The sequence below is a fragment of the Mus musculus genome, chromosome X (genome assembly GCF_000001635.26).
Source record: "Mus musculus strain C57BL/6J chromosome X, GRCm38.p6 C57BL/6J".
Lineage (NCBI taxonomy): Eukaryota > Metazoa > Chordata > Mammalia > Rodentia > Muridae > Mus > Mus musculus.
In genome coordinates this window covers 52,158,604-52,176,286 of record NC_000086.7, presented here as the reverse complement: position 1 = coordinate 52,176,286, position 17,683 = coordinate 52,158,604, and the positions used below count along the sequence as shown (strand labels likewise).

The following is a 17,683-nucleotide window of genomic DNA, read 5'->3' as shown; positions in this document are numbered from 1 at the left end:
ATTCCCAACAACCATTATCTGTCTTTAGAGTCTTAGAGATGATGTTATTTAGTGGGTTTTCTCTGAGATTGAAACATTTTATCCTGTAGGAAAGTTTCTTCAGGCAACTTGAAATAGCATCAGGAAGTCCCTGAAACTGACCATATTCACTAGGCCCCTTCTTCCCAAAGAGTAAACAAGCCAAGTTGCAAAGATTTTCACACAAGCCAAGCTTTTTGGAAGAAGCAGAAAATAGGCAAACAGCCTGTAGTAGGTTTATCCCACCTGAATCACTCGGAAAGGGTGCTCCTCAACCTACTGAGCTGCCTGCAGGCTGCGCAGTGTGCTCCAGGCCCCCAGGTTTTGTGAGCTGTCACCCATGCTGGGGTGGGCTTTGGTGATGTCGTTATTCTGTAAGTAATCCCTCATCTTTACTCCTGTAAGAAATGCTAATAAATAAGCCGGGCGCGGTGGCGCACGCCTTTAATCCCAGCACTCGGGAGGCAGAGGCAGGCGGATTTCTGAGTTCGAGGCCAGCCTGGTCTACAAAGTGAGTTCCAGGACAGCCAGAGCTACACAGAGAAACCCTGTCTCAAAAAAAAACAAAAAAAAAAAACAAAACAAAAAAAAAAAAAAAAAAGAAATGCTAATAAAACGCATTGGTTTACCAACTTGGACTTGCATGGCATCTGTATTTTTTCTTTCTGTTCTATCATGGATTCCCTATCTGGGATGAGTAGATATGTGTGTTGGAATTTGTTAGTGTCCCCTTTTTGGTCTGTCATGGGCTTCCTGTCTAGGGAGTATACAGGTGTATTGTGTCTTCCCAGGAAGTTTTGTCACACAACAGATGTGTAAAATTAGAGGCATTTCAAATTGGCAACCCTGGCCTAGAACTTAATATACAGCTAAGGCTAACCTCAAATTTGTTATTGTTCTTCCTCAGCCTCCTAAGTAGTTGAGATTGCAGGCATGCACCACCAGGCTCAGCCCAATTTAACTCCTTTTAAGCATGACAATTAGGTACCTAGTGTTTCCTGAGTAGTAAAGAGAGGTTCTCAATAGAACTTGCTATTAGTTTTTGAGACATGGTCTCATGTACCCAAAGCTGGCCTTGAATTCACTATTTAGCTGAAGTTGACCTTGAATTCCTGATCCTATTTCCTTACCCATTTCCACCTGAGTCTTGCACTTACCTGGTTTCCATGTGGTTCTCAGTCATGGCTCTGTAACCGGTAAGGGCCCTGTTTGAATGCCATGATGCTTCTGTCTCTACAATTGCTTCCCACTTTCCATTTTCAACTCTTTCTCAGATAGCGTTATATTGCCAGCTCCTGGGTATTCTGGGCAGATCCTGGTAACTTACCTCTGACTTCTCCTCAAACCCATTTAGGGGTCCCAAAACCATGAATTTTGAGAAGTAGATAATTGATAAACGTTTAAAGCTAAGTATAAGGTGAAAGTTTGTTTTAATTGAGATATAAGGAATACGAACCAAAACAAAAACAGGGAGCATTAGACTGATGAGAAAAGAAAAGGCAAGCAAGAAAAACAAGAGCTCTTTATGGTCGCTTAAACATATATGTGAACATGCACATACACAGATACACACACATACACACAAAAGCATGTGATTAGGTTACATATAAGCTTATATATTTTAACCTATATGCACATATGTATACACATAAATGCATATGCAGCTTTAGGTGATTAAATTTTGTACGCAATCATAAAATAGAAAACAATCCTCAAACTATATAATAATATAATCAGTAAGCTTTTTTGTTTGTTTGTTTTGTTTTTTTGTCCTGGCTGCCTTGGAACTCACTTTGTAGACCAGCCTGGCCTCAAACTCAGAAATCTGCCTGCCTCTGCCCGCCAAGTGCTGGGATTAAAGGCGTGCGCCACCACTGCCCAGCATATAATCAGTAGTTTAAAGGATAAATTACAGATTGTGTATACGTGTGTACACATACATCCTAATCTTGTTTTGTTGTATTTCCCCCATTTGGTATTAAGGAATGCCATGCATATGGTGACATGCATAAATCCAAAGTGACATTTTTGCATATGTATGTACCCAGGAAACTACCACTTGGATCAAAGCGTAGAACATTTCTAGAACCCCAGAAGGCTTCCTCACATTTTTTTCTTCAAAGTAAGTAAAATCTTGACTGAACTGAGCATGGTTTCAAAGTCCTACCACTTGTAAATGTTTAGGAAAGGCAAGTAGTTTGCCAGCCATGGTGGCACTGGCCTGTAATCCTGGGCACTCAGGAGGCTGAGGCAGGAGTGTTCAAAACTGTGGCCAGTCTGGGTCATTTAGCAAGATCACTTCTCAAAGTAAAAATGTAAAAAGCTTATGTGTGGAAGGGGATATAGCTCAGTAGTGGAGTACTTAGCATGTCCAAGTCCCTAAGTTCTATCACCAGCCAAACACAAAGAGACTGGTAGATCCATATAAATTCACACTTAAATTTTAAAAAGGCAGGGAACATAAATTAGACTACATTATTTACGGGCAAGGATACAGCTCCTTTGGTTGAGTTCTTATGTAGCACAAACAATCCCCTACATTTTGCTCTCTAATAGTCTTTAAAAAAAACAAGTATTTATAGCCAGGCATATTGACACATGTCTTTAATCCTAGCACTCAGGAGTCAGAGGCAGGCAGATCTCTGTGAGTTCCAGTCCTGCTAAGTCTACAAAGAGAGTTCCAGGACAGCCAGGGCTGTTAAACAGAGAACCCTGTTCTCGGAAACAGGAAAACCAAACAAAAACCAAAAACCAACCAGCCAAAATGGTATTTATTTATTTAATTTATATTTTTGAGACACAGTCTCACGTAGACCAGGCTGGCTTCAAATTTACTATGTAGCCATAGGTGATACTGAATGTGGGGTACTCCTATGTCTACTGCCACAATGACAGGTTCGCAGGTACATGCCACCACACCAGGTTTATGTGGAACTGGGGTTCAAGCCTAGGGCTTTATGCATGCTATGAAGGAAGTACTACCAACTGAGCCACATCCTTGGTTCTCAAGAATTTTTTTTTTCTTAATGCAACTTTTTTTTTTTTTCTTTTTCTTTTTTCCGGAGCTGAGGACCGAACCCAGGGCCTTGGGCTTGCTAGGCAAGCACTTTACCACTGAGCTAAATCCCCAACCCCTTAATGCAACTTTTAAAATAAATCCTAAAATTGTCAGTCAGCAATGGTGCACACCTTTAATCCCACACTTAGGAGGCAGAAACAGAGCTACACAGAAAAATTCTGTCTTGAAAAGCAAAAACAGGGGCTGGTGAGATGGCTCAGTGGTTAAGAGCGCCGATTGCTCTTCCAAAGGTCCCGAGTTCAAATCCCAGCAACCACATGGTGGCTCACAACCATCCGTAACAAAATCTGATGCCCTCTTCTGGAGTGTCTGAAGACAGCTACAGTGTACTTATAATAAATAAATGAATCTTAAAAAAAAAAGAAAAGCAAAAACAAAACAAAACACAATCAAAAAGGAAAGAAAGAAAAAGAAAAAAATCCCTGGAATCAAAGGAAGCAAACCAGGGCTTTTCTTGGACGTTGTGGATATTGGGGGGGTACACAAAAACCTCATCTTCAAAGTCCTTGTGTCTGGTAGAAGGTTCCAGGTCCTCTGAGAACTCCTAAGAAAATGCCTGTTACAATGATCCTAGAAAGCTTGCACTTGTTAGCATGAAGGAACATGGGGAAAGCTACTCCCGGTGTACTGCATGTGCTGGCTTCCATTCTCTTCCAGGGAGGAGCGTGTGCACAGGTTTCAGTCTCTGGCTCATTTGAATGCATTACTGTTAGAGTGTGTCAGGAACAGTGGCAGTGCTGCAGACATTGCCCATCAGTGGCTCAAAAAAATGACAAATGTCAAAGTATGTCTGACCTGCTCTCCAACTCTTTTTATCTGTGCTATGTCTTTGGAATAGAAATGCCTGTTTCCCGCTGGGTCTTCTTAAAAAATGCATATTGTCTCTTCACATAAAGGCTGAGGAGGATGGTGGTGCAGATGAAGGGAGGTGGGGAGAAAAAAAAGTGAAGAAATTCGTGGCATCCTCTCAGGTTTGAAGCTCAGGTTCACACACCTGTTAGATTACACAGGCCCTTTATTAAGGCGTTTCTTGCTGCCATTTAAGGCATTCTGTTGCTTTCTCGGGGAGCCTTGCCTTTGTCAGTTCTTGACTGCAGAGAAGCAGGTTCCATGAAGTCCAGTTGGGGCAGGGTGTCCTTCAGTGCCTTGAACCCCCTGGAAAGTGAAACTGTCACAGGGTAAAAATTTCTTGCTTTGCTATATTAGGACCTAGAACCAATCCCATACCATAGGCCCACTACTTCTGTACTAGTTTCAATTCCAAAGGATTAAGCACAGCCACCAACATGCAAAAAGAGGAAACTGAGATGGCTGTCTCCATTTGGATATAGGCCTTATTCTTACCCCTAGGTAAAGGCCATTGATCTTCCAAGCATACAAAGTCTTTACAGAACTAAAATGTTATTTATTGGTTTGTTTAAAAATGTTTGATTATTTCAGCATCAACTATCAAGACTGACTTTGAACTTGCTATGTAGCCAAGATGACCTTGAACTTCTTGCTCCTTTTACTTTCACATGGGCTTATTGGCACACACTATGACACCCTTTGTGTGTGTGTGGTGCCAGGGATTGAACTTGGGGCTTTGTGCATACCAGGCAAGTACTTTATCAACTGAGCTACAACCCTAGCTCCTAGATCACTTTTATTTTTAAATAAAAAAAAAATGTCCATAGTGTTGGGGATGAAGGCAAAGTCTTACATACTCCAAATTCTCTATTACTACCCTACATTCCAAGCCCTAGAATCAACCTTTGTATAAAGTAAGTAGTCATATAGTATAACTTGCTTGATTGTTTGAAAAGATGAAGAACCAGAGGACAAGAGCTAATGGGTGAAATTTGGTTTAGAGACTATGTTGAGTTTGTCCAACCAACATTAAAAAATAGTTTAGTGAGAGTCTCATGAAGCACAGACTGGCCTGGAAATCATTTTTGTAGCCAAGAATGAGCTTGAACTTTCTGACTATCCTCTTGTCTCAACTTTTCAAGTCCTAGGATTACAGGACTTGAAATTCAATTCAATGGGGTGCTAAAAATTGGACACAGGGCTTCACTCTTCCAACTGAGCTACATTCCTAGTCCTGTCCAAACAAACTTTTACCAGTTCTGAAGCAGTTGCTCACTCTGAAAACCAGAAAATTTCAAATAGAGTTATTCTTTATTTTTTATTTCCCTGGGGAAAAGCCCAGTTTGGAATAGCTCCCAGTGCTAAGGGGAAGAATTCTTAGACAATATGGATTCTGTAGAAAGACAAGTTGGCATTTACTTTTTCTTTTTTTTTTAAGATTTATTTATGCATATGAGTGCATTGTAGCTGTCTTCAGATACACCAGAAGAGGGCATTAGATCTCATTACGGATGGTTGTGAACCACCATGTGTTTGCTGGGAATTGAATTCAGGACCTCTGGAAGAGCAGTCAGTGCTCTTAACCGCTGAGCCATCTCTCCAGCCCAAGCTTGGCATTTTCTTGCTTTGAAGGAGACAGGAACTGCTGCTTTGTCTGCTTGGAGTTCCCTAGGCAGGCTTTCTGAAGAATGAATCAGAGAGAACTGTCTATGGAATGGATAAGAATGACAGTATATACATAGGCTGATCAAGTGACCATAGGTGTGTGGGTTCATTTCTGGGTCTTCAGTTCTATTCCATTGGTCTACTTGTCTGTCTCTATACCAGTACCATGCAGTTTTTATCACAATTGCCCTGTAGTAAAGCTTTAGGTCAGGCATGGTGATTCCACCAGAGGTTCTTTTATCCTTAAGAAGAGTTTTTGCTATCCTAGGTTTTTTGTTATTCCAGATGAATTTGCAAATTGCTCCTTCTAATTCGTTGAAGAATTGAGTTGGAATTTTGATGGGGATTGCATTGAATCTGTAGATTGCTTTTGGCAAGATAGCCATTTTTACAATGTTGATCCTGCCAATCCATGAGCATGGGAGATCTTTCCATCTTCTGAGATCTTCTTTAATTTCTTTCTTCAGAGACTTGAAGTTTTTATCATACAGATCTTTTACTTCCTTAGTTAGAGTCACGCCTAGATATTTTATATTATTTGTGACTATTGAGAAGGGTGTTGTTTCCCTAATTTCTTTCTCAGCCTGTTTATTCTTTGTGTAGAGAAAGGCCATTGACTTGTTTGCTGAATCCAGTAAAGGTGCAACAACTTAGCAAAAGTAGAAAAGGAATCTGCTTTCTTCTCATCTTTGTATTTGACAGTGTGGGGAACTCACCTGTTGGTCAAAAGGACCTGATTTAACTTATTCTCCTCACTTGGAGGACAGCACAATGTGTTCATACCTTGTGTGTATGTGTCCCACCCCTACTAGATGAGAGACCCCATTGTGATGGCTTGAATATGCTTGGCCCAGGGAGTGGCACTATAAGGGGTGTGGCCTTGTTGAAGTAGGTGTGTCACTGTGGTCATAGGCTTTGAGTCCCTCATCCTACCTGCCTGGAAGCTACTATTCTGCTAGTAGCCTTTAGATGAAGGTGTAGAACTCTCAGCTCCTCCTGCACCATGTCTGCCTAAGATGCTGCCATGCTCCTACCTTGATAATAATGGACTGAATCTCTGACCTGTAAGCAATCCCCAATTAAATGCTGTCCTTCTATGGGTTGCCTTGGACATGGTGTGTATTCACAGCAGTAAAACCCTAGCTAAAACACCAGGCATGCTATAAGTGTGTTCTGTCTAAGCCAGCCTTGGCTTATACATTTCCCCTCCTGTTAGAACAAAGCACTATCTTGTACATTGTATGAGTGCCAGACTCAGTTATTAATCTGAAGAAAAGATAGTTCTACAGGATTTGGGGAAGTTACACATTTACTACTGATCCTAAACAAGACCCAGAGCACTGTATTTTCTGACAAAAATAATATGGGATTATGACAGAGGCTTAGATTTCAGTCTTGGTGGTTCAGCTACTCAAAGATAAATAGCTGTGAATAAGCTATATAACCTGTCTGGGACTTGGTTTCCTTGTCTCTTTTAAAAAGAAATCCAAAGAGTTTGCTGTGAGACTGTGTCTCCTAGGAATGTCAGAAGCTAGGCTCATAATCCCTACCTATGCTCATGCAGGCATCCCTAATTAAATGCAGTGGGACACACACACACACACACACACACACACACACACACACACATACTGCATGCCACAAGAGAAATCAAAGCAGGAGAGGAACTTTATGAGAAGAAAAAAAAAAGTTCAGTGGGAGAGGAATTCAATAAAAGAAGATATGCTCAAAATATGTATATATATACATATATATGCACGTGTGTGTGTGTGTGTGTGTGTGTGTGTGTGAGAGAGAGAGAGAGAGAGATATTGTAAGCAGATGAATTCAAACAATGACACAAAATTCAAAATATCCTTTGTGTTTGAAGGGATGCTAGGAGTTGGATCATCGCCCCTAGAGACGCCTACATGTAAGGTACTATAGCATCACATTGTGGTATGCCTGTGTAATAGAATATTACTCATCCTTAAAAAGGAAGGAAATGCTGAAACATGTTGCCACATAGATGGATATTGAGAACTTGATGCTGAATGAAGGTAGCCAGACCAAAGGTCCCCACATTGAATAATTCTCTTCATACAAAATGTCCAGACTAGGCAAAACTCTAGAAACAGTAAGCAGATTTGGTGGCTTCTAGGGTCTAGAGTGAGAAAATGAAGTATGTGGATTGTTTTGGGGACAAGGAAAATGTTTTGGAACTAGCTATGGTGATGACTGAACAATATTAGATTATTTGGAATGTTGCTGAATTGTATATTTTACTTTTGTGTCATCTGTATGTGCTTGTATATGTGCAGCGATGCTTGTGGAGGTCAGAGGTTAACCTTGGGTGTTAGTCCTCATTAGTTTTGCTATGTGAGACAGGATCTCCTACTACCTGGAGCTCAGAGCTGACCAATTTGCCTAATCTGCCTGGCCAAGGAGCCAAGCATCCTCCATAGCATTGGGATTACAAATGGGTGCGTTTTCACTGGAGAATTTTTGTTTTATTTTGTGTTTTGTTTGAGACAGGGTTTCTCTGTGTAACAGCATTGGCTGTCCTGGAACTGGCTTTGTACAGCAGGCTGACCTTGACTAACTCAAGAGATCCTTCAGCCCCTGCTTTCCTAAAGGCATCTGTCACCACGCCCCATCCCACCCTGGGCTTTTTTTTTTTTTTCTTTTCTAACTGGTTCTGGATACTGAACACAAGATTCTCTTACTTGGCAAGCCCTTTAACAACTGAGCAAATTCCTAGGCCCTCAATTTTATATATCTATATATGGCTAAAATGGTAAATTTTATGTAGTCTTTACCATAATAATAAGAAACAAACGTGAAAACCAATCCACAGTCATGCGAAGTTTAACAGTTTGAAAACTCTCCGCATTCTTCCAACCCTGGTGAAGGTGCTTCTCCAGCCTCCTTTGGTGAGCCAGGGAGGGGGAGGGGAGAGCATCAGGAGCTAGGGCCATCTGAAAAGCTTCCATCTGGGTGATATTTGTTTCATAGATTGCCAGTTGTTCACCCTGTTTGTATTTAAATGAAAGGAGGCTTTGAAGTGGGAACCGCCTCTGAGCAGGGCTTGGGGTTCCTGCCTTCCCTGGTAAAGTTCAGACTTGTCCAGATCTGCCTGTAGCCAGAGGTTACTGTTTCTGGTAGAAAAGGCTCAAGTTTTGGTTAATAATACACTAAAAGGAAGAGCATCAGTGACTTGAGGGGGGCAAAAATGAGTTCCTCTTGCTGTGGGAGGCAATGTTCCAATGTGGTCCTTTTATACGTTAGGAAAATCCCTTTCTCTTTCATTGTCAGAGATTTATTTTATTTTTCTTTATTTTGAAAGAGGCTCATATGTAGCCCAGGCTAGCTACAAATTCCTTATGTCCCTGAGGCTGGTCTTGAAGTCTTGATTTTCCTGCCTATACCTTCTGGAATTACAGGTGTGTATCATATACCCAGTTTGGAATTTCATTTTACTATTAATGTTGGTCGCATCTCAGATCATATTTCCCTTGCTGAGGAATATCTTTATGTATGCATCAGTGGATGTTAAGGTGCTGTGCTAAGCGCTAGCAGTGCCAGGAGGACCTCATGGTTAGCAGTTTAAGGATTACCTGGATTATTTAAAAGTTCCTTGAATTCAATGGAGCTGAGTGTGCATAAATTAAATGTGTTGCCAGACATAAAAAATTTTAAGTCACAGCTGGGTGTGGTGGCGCAGGCCTTAAATATCAGCACTTGAGAGCCTGAGCCCAGTGGATGTCTGAGTTCAAGGCCAGCCTGGTCTACAGAGTTCCAGAACAGCCAGGGCTACAGGGAGGGAGAAAACTCTACCACAAACAAACAAACAAACAAACAGAAAAGAAATTGGAAGTCCTACTTACAGACAGGTCACAGTGTGTCTGTTCATGCTACTGCTCTGCAAGAGTTAATATATTGAAGAGGAGTCTGCAGTGGGCATTCAAAACACCCTCCACAGCTCCTCACCTCCAACCATGTCAGCACGGTTTCCAAAGAACAGTGGAGGAAGTCTCCACAAACCCTCTGAGGGCGATAATTGTAATGATGGTTCGTATCTTCACCCTATGTAATTTTATGGGAATTGAGAGTCTAGCCAAATAATAAGCTCCAGCCCTTTTCATCTGCCCAGTTCCCAGCACACTCCCGAAGTGTCTGAGGCACTTCTCACCCTGAGCTCTTAAAGCAGATTGTAACAATAACAACAGTAATGACAAGTTCACAATCTGCACGGTTCCCTTCATTAAAGGAGCCCTGGGAGCTTCAAAAACACTCATTAATGGAATCTGACAAAGCTTGGAAGGTGGGAAGACTCACCCATTCCCAGTTTTTCTTGTGACTAAATGTAGAACGGGAAGAATTGGAAATACTGGGCTGTCATTCCCTGCCACCACTAGAGTCTTTTCATTCAAGAGTCTTGGGACTTTGGACACATTGACCTTAGGTGAGTGCTAATTCTTAGCGTTTCTTTCTTTCTGTGGGGTGTCAATTCCTATACCCTACACAGGGCAGTGTGGGGCCAAAAGTTTTTCTGAGCAACCTTGATTTAGCTCCATCTCCTTGAGGTTCAGTGATTGTTTTCTGGTCAGTTTCAGAGTTTGTGTATATTTATTGCAGAACTTAGGGTGTGAGCGTGCGTTGAACAGTGTGTGGGGATGAAGCAGGTGAGAAGATGATTGCTAGAGTTAGGGGCTAGCTTGTGCTCTTGGGGGAACACTGTGATGGGTCAAGGGGGGCTAGGTGAGCCTCTCAGCCCAGCTGTGAGTTCCAGGTCCCCCGGCCCCCACCCCGCGTTGTTTGGATCAAAGCAATGCCAGTATGTGAGTGTGCCTTCCTTGCCCAGGTGTTGGTTAGAAGTGGCCCTGGATGCTGGGTAGAAGCAGCGAGGCTGGTATTGGGGCTGGAGGGCTAAGTGCTGCTCAGGCCCATGGGGATAGCCTGTCAAGTGGCTGTGGAGAAAGGCTTGTGGCTCAGACAGGGGCTCAAGGCCCCAAGATCCAGATCACCAGGATCTCTTGAGACTTGGCCCCTTAAGCGGGAAGAAACTGCCCTTTCCTCTCTTGCTGGGGGGGGGGGCGGGGGGCAGGTTCCCCGCCTCTGAAGAGGAGGGCAGGAGGGAGGAGCCCAGCAGGGCGTGTCGCAAGAGGGAGCGCCGCGCGCCCCGTGCGGGCCCCCTAGGAAGTGGATTTGGCCCGCTCCAGATCCAACCCAGCTTCCAGGTTTTCTCCCGGCCCGGCCCTGCGTGCTCCCGCCTGTCTCGGGCTCGCCCCCCCCCTCATGCCCGCCCCCTCCCTCCCTTAGGGCCGCCCCGCTTGGCCAAGTTTGCGGAGCCTCGCTGTGCGAGCCGGGCCAGTCAATCAGCGGCAGAGCTGAGAAGGGCACAGCCGTGCGGCCGAGGGCAGTGAGCTGAGCCGGGCTGGGTGAGCGGAGCAGCGCCGGGTGGCTGAAGCCCCGCGCCAGCGATCGCCCGCCGACGCCGCCCACACTCTGCTCTTCTGCGACGCCTGCCACCTTCCCTTCCTTCCCTGAGCCCCTCCGCCCCTGGCTAGCTGGCCCGGGTTCTCTAGCCTTCGGAGTCCCGAGGTCACGGATCCTCTCCCTAGTCCCTTGGGTCCCGCGCCCATTCCACGCCTTTTTCCTCGTACCGCACCCCGGCTGGGCGCCTGGCACCGGGGACCGTTGCCTGACTCGAGGCCCAGCTCCACTTTTCGCCCGCGTCTCCTCCTCCTGCCCTCCTCCTCCTCCTCCTCCTCCTCCTTCACTACCAACTTCAACTCCCCGGTTCTCGCTCCGCTCGTGAGTGTTCACTCCGCGCCTCTCCGCCCGCTCCGCAGCGCTGCTTTCCATCGGGTCTCATTCTGTCCCCTAAAGGTGGGAGCGCGTCCGTCAGGGTCCGCACCATGGCACGCTTAGGCTTGCTCGCGCTCCTCTGCACCCTGGCCGCGCTCAGCGCCTCGCTGCTGGCTGCGGAGCTCAAGTCGAAAAGTTGCTCGGAAGTGCGACGTCTCTACGTGTCCAAAGGCTTCAACAAGAATGATGCCCCCCTCTATGAGATCAACGGTAGGTGGGAATCCTGCACTCTCCCCATTACCGAGCGGTGGGCACCCCGGGAAAAGGGGCGCCCCCCCCCACGCCGCATCAGGTAGCCGAGAGGGAGAAACGGGCAGGCAGGAGAGCCAGCCCCGGCTTTGAGCGGGCACCGCGAGTGGAGGGGCGCCGCCGGTTTATTCAGTGCCACCCAGGTCCTTTGCTGCTGCCCCCCACCCCAGCCCTCTCACTCCCGGGAAGCCACTAGGGACTCTGGCCCTCAACGTGCGTGGCTTGGGCTCTCTCGCCTTTTCCGGGTTGAATTCTTTACTGGGTTCCCCGCTTTGTTGTGTGGGTGACGACGAGGCCGAGTGGGGGCGGGGTGGGGAACCTCCTGGAGTTTGCAGATTCCTAGGGGCGCAAAACGTGAGACTTGAATGAGCCGCTCATTGACGGTCTCCTAAAATTCCTCTCCCCGCCGCCTCTCTTCCACCGCTGACACGGTTTAGTTTTTAGGAGCTGCAAGGGCTTTAGAAGTCACCTTTAAAAAGCGAACTCTTCTTACTCCTTCAAATCCCGACTTTTGGGAAGTCTCCAGCTTTCCGGAAGGTGTTGGATAAAACGGGTATTTCCCTTCCTTTTCTCTTTTCTCACCTCATTTTAAGGGTTAATTGCACTTTCAATTACAGACCTTTGAAAGGACTGATTACAGGAAACCTAAATCTCAGTTTGGAGATGGTTATGCAAATGAAGATGGCTTTGCCTCTGAAAAAGTTCACCGGATTTCAGCGCTGGGGGGGTTGCGGGGGGTTGTGTATGGTATTTGGGGGAAGTCCTCCTAGAGCGCTGGGGAGGCTGCATCAGGTATGCCCTCCCCTCCTGCTCCCGAGGTCTCCAGGCCCGCTGGTGGCAGTGCCTGGGCTAGTCCTCCTTCCCTGTTGTACTAGATTTTTGAAGCCGCCAACTGTTGCGCACAGCCCTGCGGGCTGGCGGCCGAAACGGCACAGGTAGCTTGTTCACCCTGGAGACTCTGAAGGAGCTACGAATCTAACTGGCTTTTGGCCAGCTTAACCTAACGGAGGCGTTAGAGATTCGAGCCCCGAAGGCCAAATCTCCATTCCGAACCATTCATGGAAGTGTGCAGAGTGCGCCTTTGCCTCGCTGTACTGGTTGCCCGGGTGGGGCAGGCAGGGGGCCAGCAGCCAGCAAAGGAAATACTGTAATTTTAACCAGGCGCTTCCAAAAGCTTTAGAAGACTTGGGGGTCATCTTTTGGAAGGCTATTAATAACCTCGGAGATTAAGTGTGGTCATCAATTACATATAAACTACAAAAGTAATTGAGGGAAGTGGCTGGGTACTTTCAGAGTGTAATCGGGCTCCATCTAGAAATAGAACTGAAGAAATTGTTGGTAGTAGCCCAGGCGTCCACTGCACCTTGGCAGTTGTCAAGTAACTCACAGGCTACTGATGAAAGGCTGTTTGCCCTTCAGCTGCCTGTCTTTTTGGGAACTCAAGTATGTCCTCCCAGACTCATGATTTTATTGGTTGTAGAGCTCTGAAAAGCCCCCTTTCTTTTCCCTCTTCCTCCTGCCCTGCCAGCAAAAGAGAATTGAACCGGCAGCCGCAGAAGCTTGGGAGCTCTGCAGGTCAGACCTGAGGTCTTTGTGCCCTGCACGGCTCGAGCCTGGGTGCTTCAGAGATGATTGGCGTGAAGGTTACAGTTGTCATTCCCACATTCTGAAGGGAGGCATGCAGCTATGCACTTAATGGGACAGTGACAAGTTTCCATGTGCCTGTACAAACAATATGTGCCTCTGAGATGGTCTAGAGGCATTTTGGCCGAGGGCTATGAAATCACCCTCCCCAGGTACTTCAGGTTTGTGGTGTGCAGTCTCTAGAGATGGCAGCATCCCCAGCCATCAGTCTGATGGACAAGGAATTTGGGAAGGTGATGGTCAGGGACGATGGGTGTTCCCTTTGATTGTCACGGGCACTGAAGATACCTGAGGTACATCTTTGTATAAATGTCTATCTGGACCCCCCAAAAAAGATAGGGAGTTATTAGTGCCCAGCAGCAGGAAATGGAAGCTAATGTGCTCACACCCAAAACATTTTATTCTTTTTGTCTTGTCCTTCATCTCCCTCCCAGGGCTGCTGCTTTTATTTCCCCCTTTCAGTGACCTACTGGACTGCATTCTCCTGAGGAACAAAGGAAGTGCCTTTTTAGCTGGAATCCTTGGAAGACCACCAAGGACTTTAGCTCATGCAGTGCAATTTCGCACCACTTTCAACAATAACAAAAATGCATGACTGAATGGCTCAAAAATGTGGAGTGTTAGAGGCATTCATTTGAGTCTAGGACACTGTCACAACACAGACAGACCCCAGTGAATACCTTTTGATGGCTGGTCTAGAAGCAGGGTAGTCTTTACCATCACCCTGGCCTCTCCAGGTGCTCGCATCAGCCTCACCTTTTGGGGACTATCCTTAAATCATTTTGACCATTTGGGGAGGCAGTTCTGGGGAAGTCAATGACTTGGCATGAGCCTAGATCTGATGAATTAGTTACCATGCACTTTACTTGGGAGAAGAAGTATGTATTTTCTTCAAAGCCAGAGATGATTTTACAGGTAGCGGGTTGCAATGTCTATAGGATTAGTTCACTGAACCCTAGGCTTATCCAGGTGTAATGTTTTATTTTGTTTGGAAAGAATAATGAGGATTGAATCTAGGGCTTTGTACATGTTAGACAAGCACTCTTACCCATGAGATATACCATACCCTACTTCTTGAAGTTTTATTCTTGATACCCTTGCACTTCTAGTCTAGAAAGACTGTGAGCAGATTTGCTGTTCTGAAGGACTCACAGTTATAGGTCATAGTTGGGACCATCTTGATGTTCTCTTGTTGGTGTCAGGGAGGAAGTAAACATGCTTGACTCCAATACTTAATGGCCAGTCCACGTGCCATGATCACACAGCATCTGTAATAGCTTTCATTGGCCAAAATTTTTTTTTTTGGTTTGCCTGCTATGTGAAGTATTCACAGAAGCAACAAGAAGGGTAGGAGATCAAGCCCCCACTCCCCACCCCCACCCCCCAAAAAAAACCCCACAGGGCTTGGTAGTAGGGAGATATGCCATTCACACATACTTGGAATGCACCATAAGGTGTGATAAATAGCATGTGAATGAGATGAGAAATGTGGCCTTGGGGATATAAGCATGTGCTTAGCATGTGCCAGACCCTAGGTTCAATCCCTAGCACAAACAAGGAGAAGAGATTGGGGCTAGAGTATTAAATAGGTGATGGTAGTTTGTTAGTATAAAATAATAAAATAATAAGCTATCTATATGTTTTTTAAAGATTCATTTTCTGTACATTGCTGTTTTGCCTGCATGCATGTTTGTGTGAGGGAACTGGAGTTATAAACAGTTGTGAGCTGCCTTGTGGGTGCTGGGAATTAAACCTGGGTCCTTTGGAAGAGCAGTCAGTACTCTTAAGCCCGGAGCCATCTCCCCAGGCCCTACTCTCTAAAATCCTAACCATTTTCATTAGGATATGTGACAAATTAGCACATTAATAGTGTGCTGAAATTGCCTTGAAGAGTGTGGCATTTAGTTAGAAATAGTATTGAAAGTGTAAAAGGTGCCTTTTCACAACAACATAGAATGATACCAAGGAGAACGTTGTACCAGTCACTGTGATCTTGGAGTCATTGTTTTTGTTCTGTTTATCTTTATAAGCAAAGAACCTGTGAACATGTACCCACACTTGAAAATGCTCATATATGTATCTCAAAGGATTCTGGGAATTACTCAAGCTATGTTAGGACAGAGATGAAAGGAGGATGGAGATACTGATACTGTAAATAAGACAAAGTATGTGTTTCTAGATTTGTGTTTTCCCTTCATTTAGCTGGGATGGGTTTTATTTCATTTTAATTCATTTATTTTATTTATTTTTTGAGACAGAGCCTTATGATGTAACCTTGGCTGTCCTAGAACTCACTGCGTAGACCAGGTTGGCCTTGAACTCACAGAGGTCTGCCTGTCTCTGCCTCCTAAGTGCTGGGGTTAAAGGAATGCACTGCTACCACAGCCAGCTAGGGTTGGATTTTGTTAATTGACCTTGTGATTTCTTAATATATTGACATCGTCACTTTGGCTCTCGATGTGTCATTTGAGAGGGTCTTATGGAATCCCAGGGTCTGTCCCTTCAGTGTTAAAGCAACTGTTTTCTGGATTTGCTAAAAAGAGAACTTAGTAACAGTTCTGGCTTATGCAGTTGAATCTCTTTTAGAATGTATAAATATAAATGTTTGATTCAGTGTAATTACTATTTTACCTTTATTTGACTCACATCAGGTTGCATGCAATTTCGGGATTAGCTGGAGACTCCACTGAGGAAGGAAAAAGGGAGTTTTCTGTTTTCTGAACATCAGTGTTAGTCTGAGTCAGTCTGAAGTACCCTTCTCTGATTGTTGCCCAGTAACATTAACAATTTTATGTAGCACAGGTTTGTTCTTATATGCTCACAAAAACACATTTTTGCCTTCTAATAGCTAATAGCTATTGTGTAGTTTCTTTTGGCTTTGTCTAATTTAAAGTCTACAACTATCATCTATGCAGTCAAAATGATCACCTTTTATTTACTCATAGAACCTGAGATTGAAAAGGATTAAGAAATACATTCATGGGGCTGTAGAGAGAGATGGCTCAGCAGTTAAGAGCACTGAGTTCCATTGTGAGCACCAACCATCCGCCATTCCAGTCACAGAGAATCCAACGCCCTCTTCTGGTCTCCAAGGGCACCAGACATGCGCACTGCACACAGGAACATGCATGCAAAACACCCATACACATAGAAGTAAGTAAATACAGTAATTAAATAAGAAGTACATTCAGAGTTGTACAGATTGTGAGTGGCAGAGGCAGGGTTGGAACCCAAGTCCTCTTTGAATCTACTATGTACTGCGTTGTGCTAAGACGGGAAGATATATTTTCTGGTTCCTTTGGAGGTTCTATAGATCTAAGTTAGGCAGCACTGTCCTCACGCTGTAGTGGAGAGGATCTAGTCACCTCTTCAGCAGGCAAAATGTCAAACCCAATTATAGATAGTATAGAGTCCATAGTTGGAGGAATATACATTATTTCTTGGACCATAGAGAGTAGTGAGGGTTTGTAGTGAGGGAAATGTCATGGCTTATGTTGTTTTAGAAAGATAATTAGCAACTATTTGGAGTTAAAGGAGTTGTGAGGCAAGAGATAAAGGTAGTCAGAGGCTATTTAAATTGTTCTTACCTGCCACCCAACTTCCCATTCTGATTTGGCTGTGTCGGCTTCTTTGAATGGAGTCATCCCTCTGTGTTGAGCTTCTGTGGCTCCAGATATCTTAAATCACTCTGTTTTCCTTGAGTCACTGCTGAACTCTCTTCAAGGGTTAGGTACCCACCAGTAACGAGTATGTTCTAGGTGAGGTTCTCATGCATATGGTTCTATGGCACCCGTGATGTAATGGCGTTATACTTCCATAGTATATAACAAACCCATTGGTCTGTTCTACTCCCAAGAATCTTGGACCTAAACACTTAAAATAGGGGAAAAATGAGAGTAAATTTTCACGATATGTTGATGTTCCCTAGAGATGATTGCTCTGCTTTGAGGGAGTAGATGCAGTTATAGAACTAATAACTGAGCATTATAGGCACTCACTTTTTTAACATTTGTTTATCTGTGTGTATATGGGACAGTGGCAGGAAGTTGGGGTACAGGTGTGGGTCAGATGTGCTTGTGAATGCCAGTGTAGCTTGGGAGTGTTAGTTCTCTTCTACCTCCATGTGGGTCCCCAGAATTGAACTCAAGTGGTCAGACAGGAAGCACCTATACCTGGTGAGGCATAACCAGGGTCCTGTTATAGGAAACTGTAGAAAAATTTTAGAAAAGATTCAGAATTCTGTATTTCTTCGTGCTTTGAGATACAGTTTTAGGAACAGACAACTGAAGTGGTTATGATTTTTGCATACTTTGAAGAGCACATTACCAT

The 17,683-nt window shown here is 44.6% G+C and overlaps 1 protein-coding gene across 1 annotated transcript in view; it reads left to right on the top strand.

Annotated features, from left to right (window-relative positions):
- Nucleotides 1-11,363: 11,363 nt before the first annotated feature.
- Nucleotides 11,364-17,683, top strand: part of Gpc4 (glypican 4) — a 113,917-nt gene continuing 107,597 nt past the window's right edge. Inside the window, exon 1 of the mRNA NM_008150.2 lies at nt 11,364-11,671. Within this exon, the coding sequence (NP_032176.2) occupies nt 11,512-11,671 (160 nt within the window). The 5' untranslated portion in view covers nt 11,364-11,511. The remainder of the gene's footprint in view (nt 11,672-17,683) is intronic.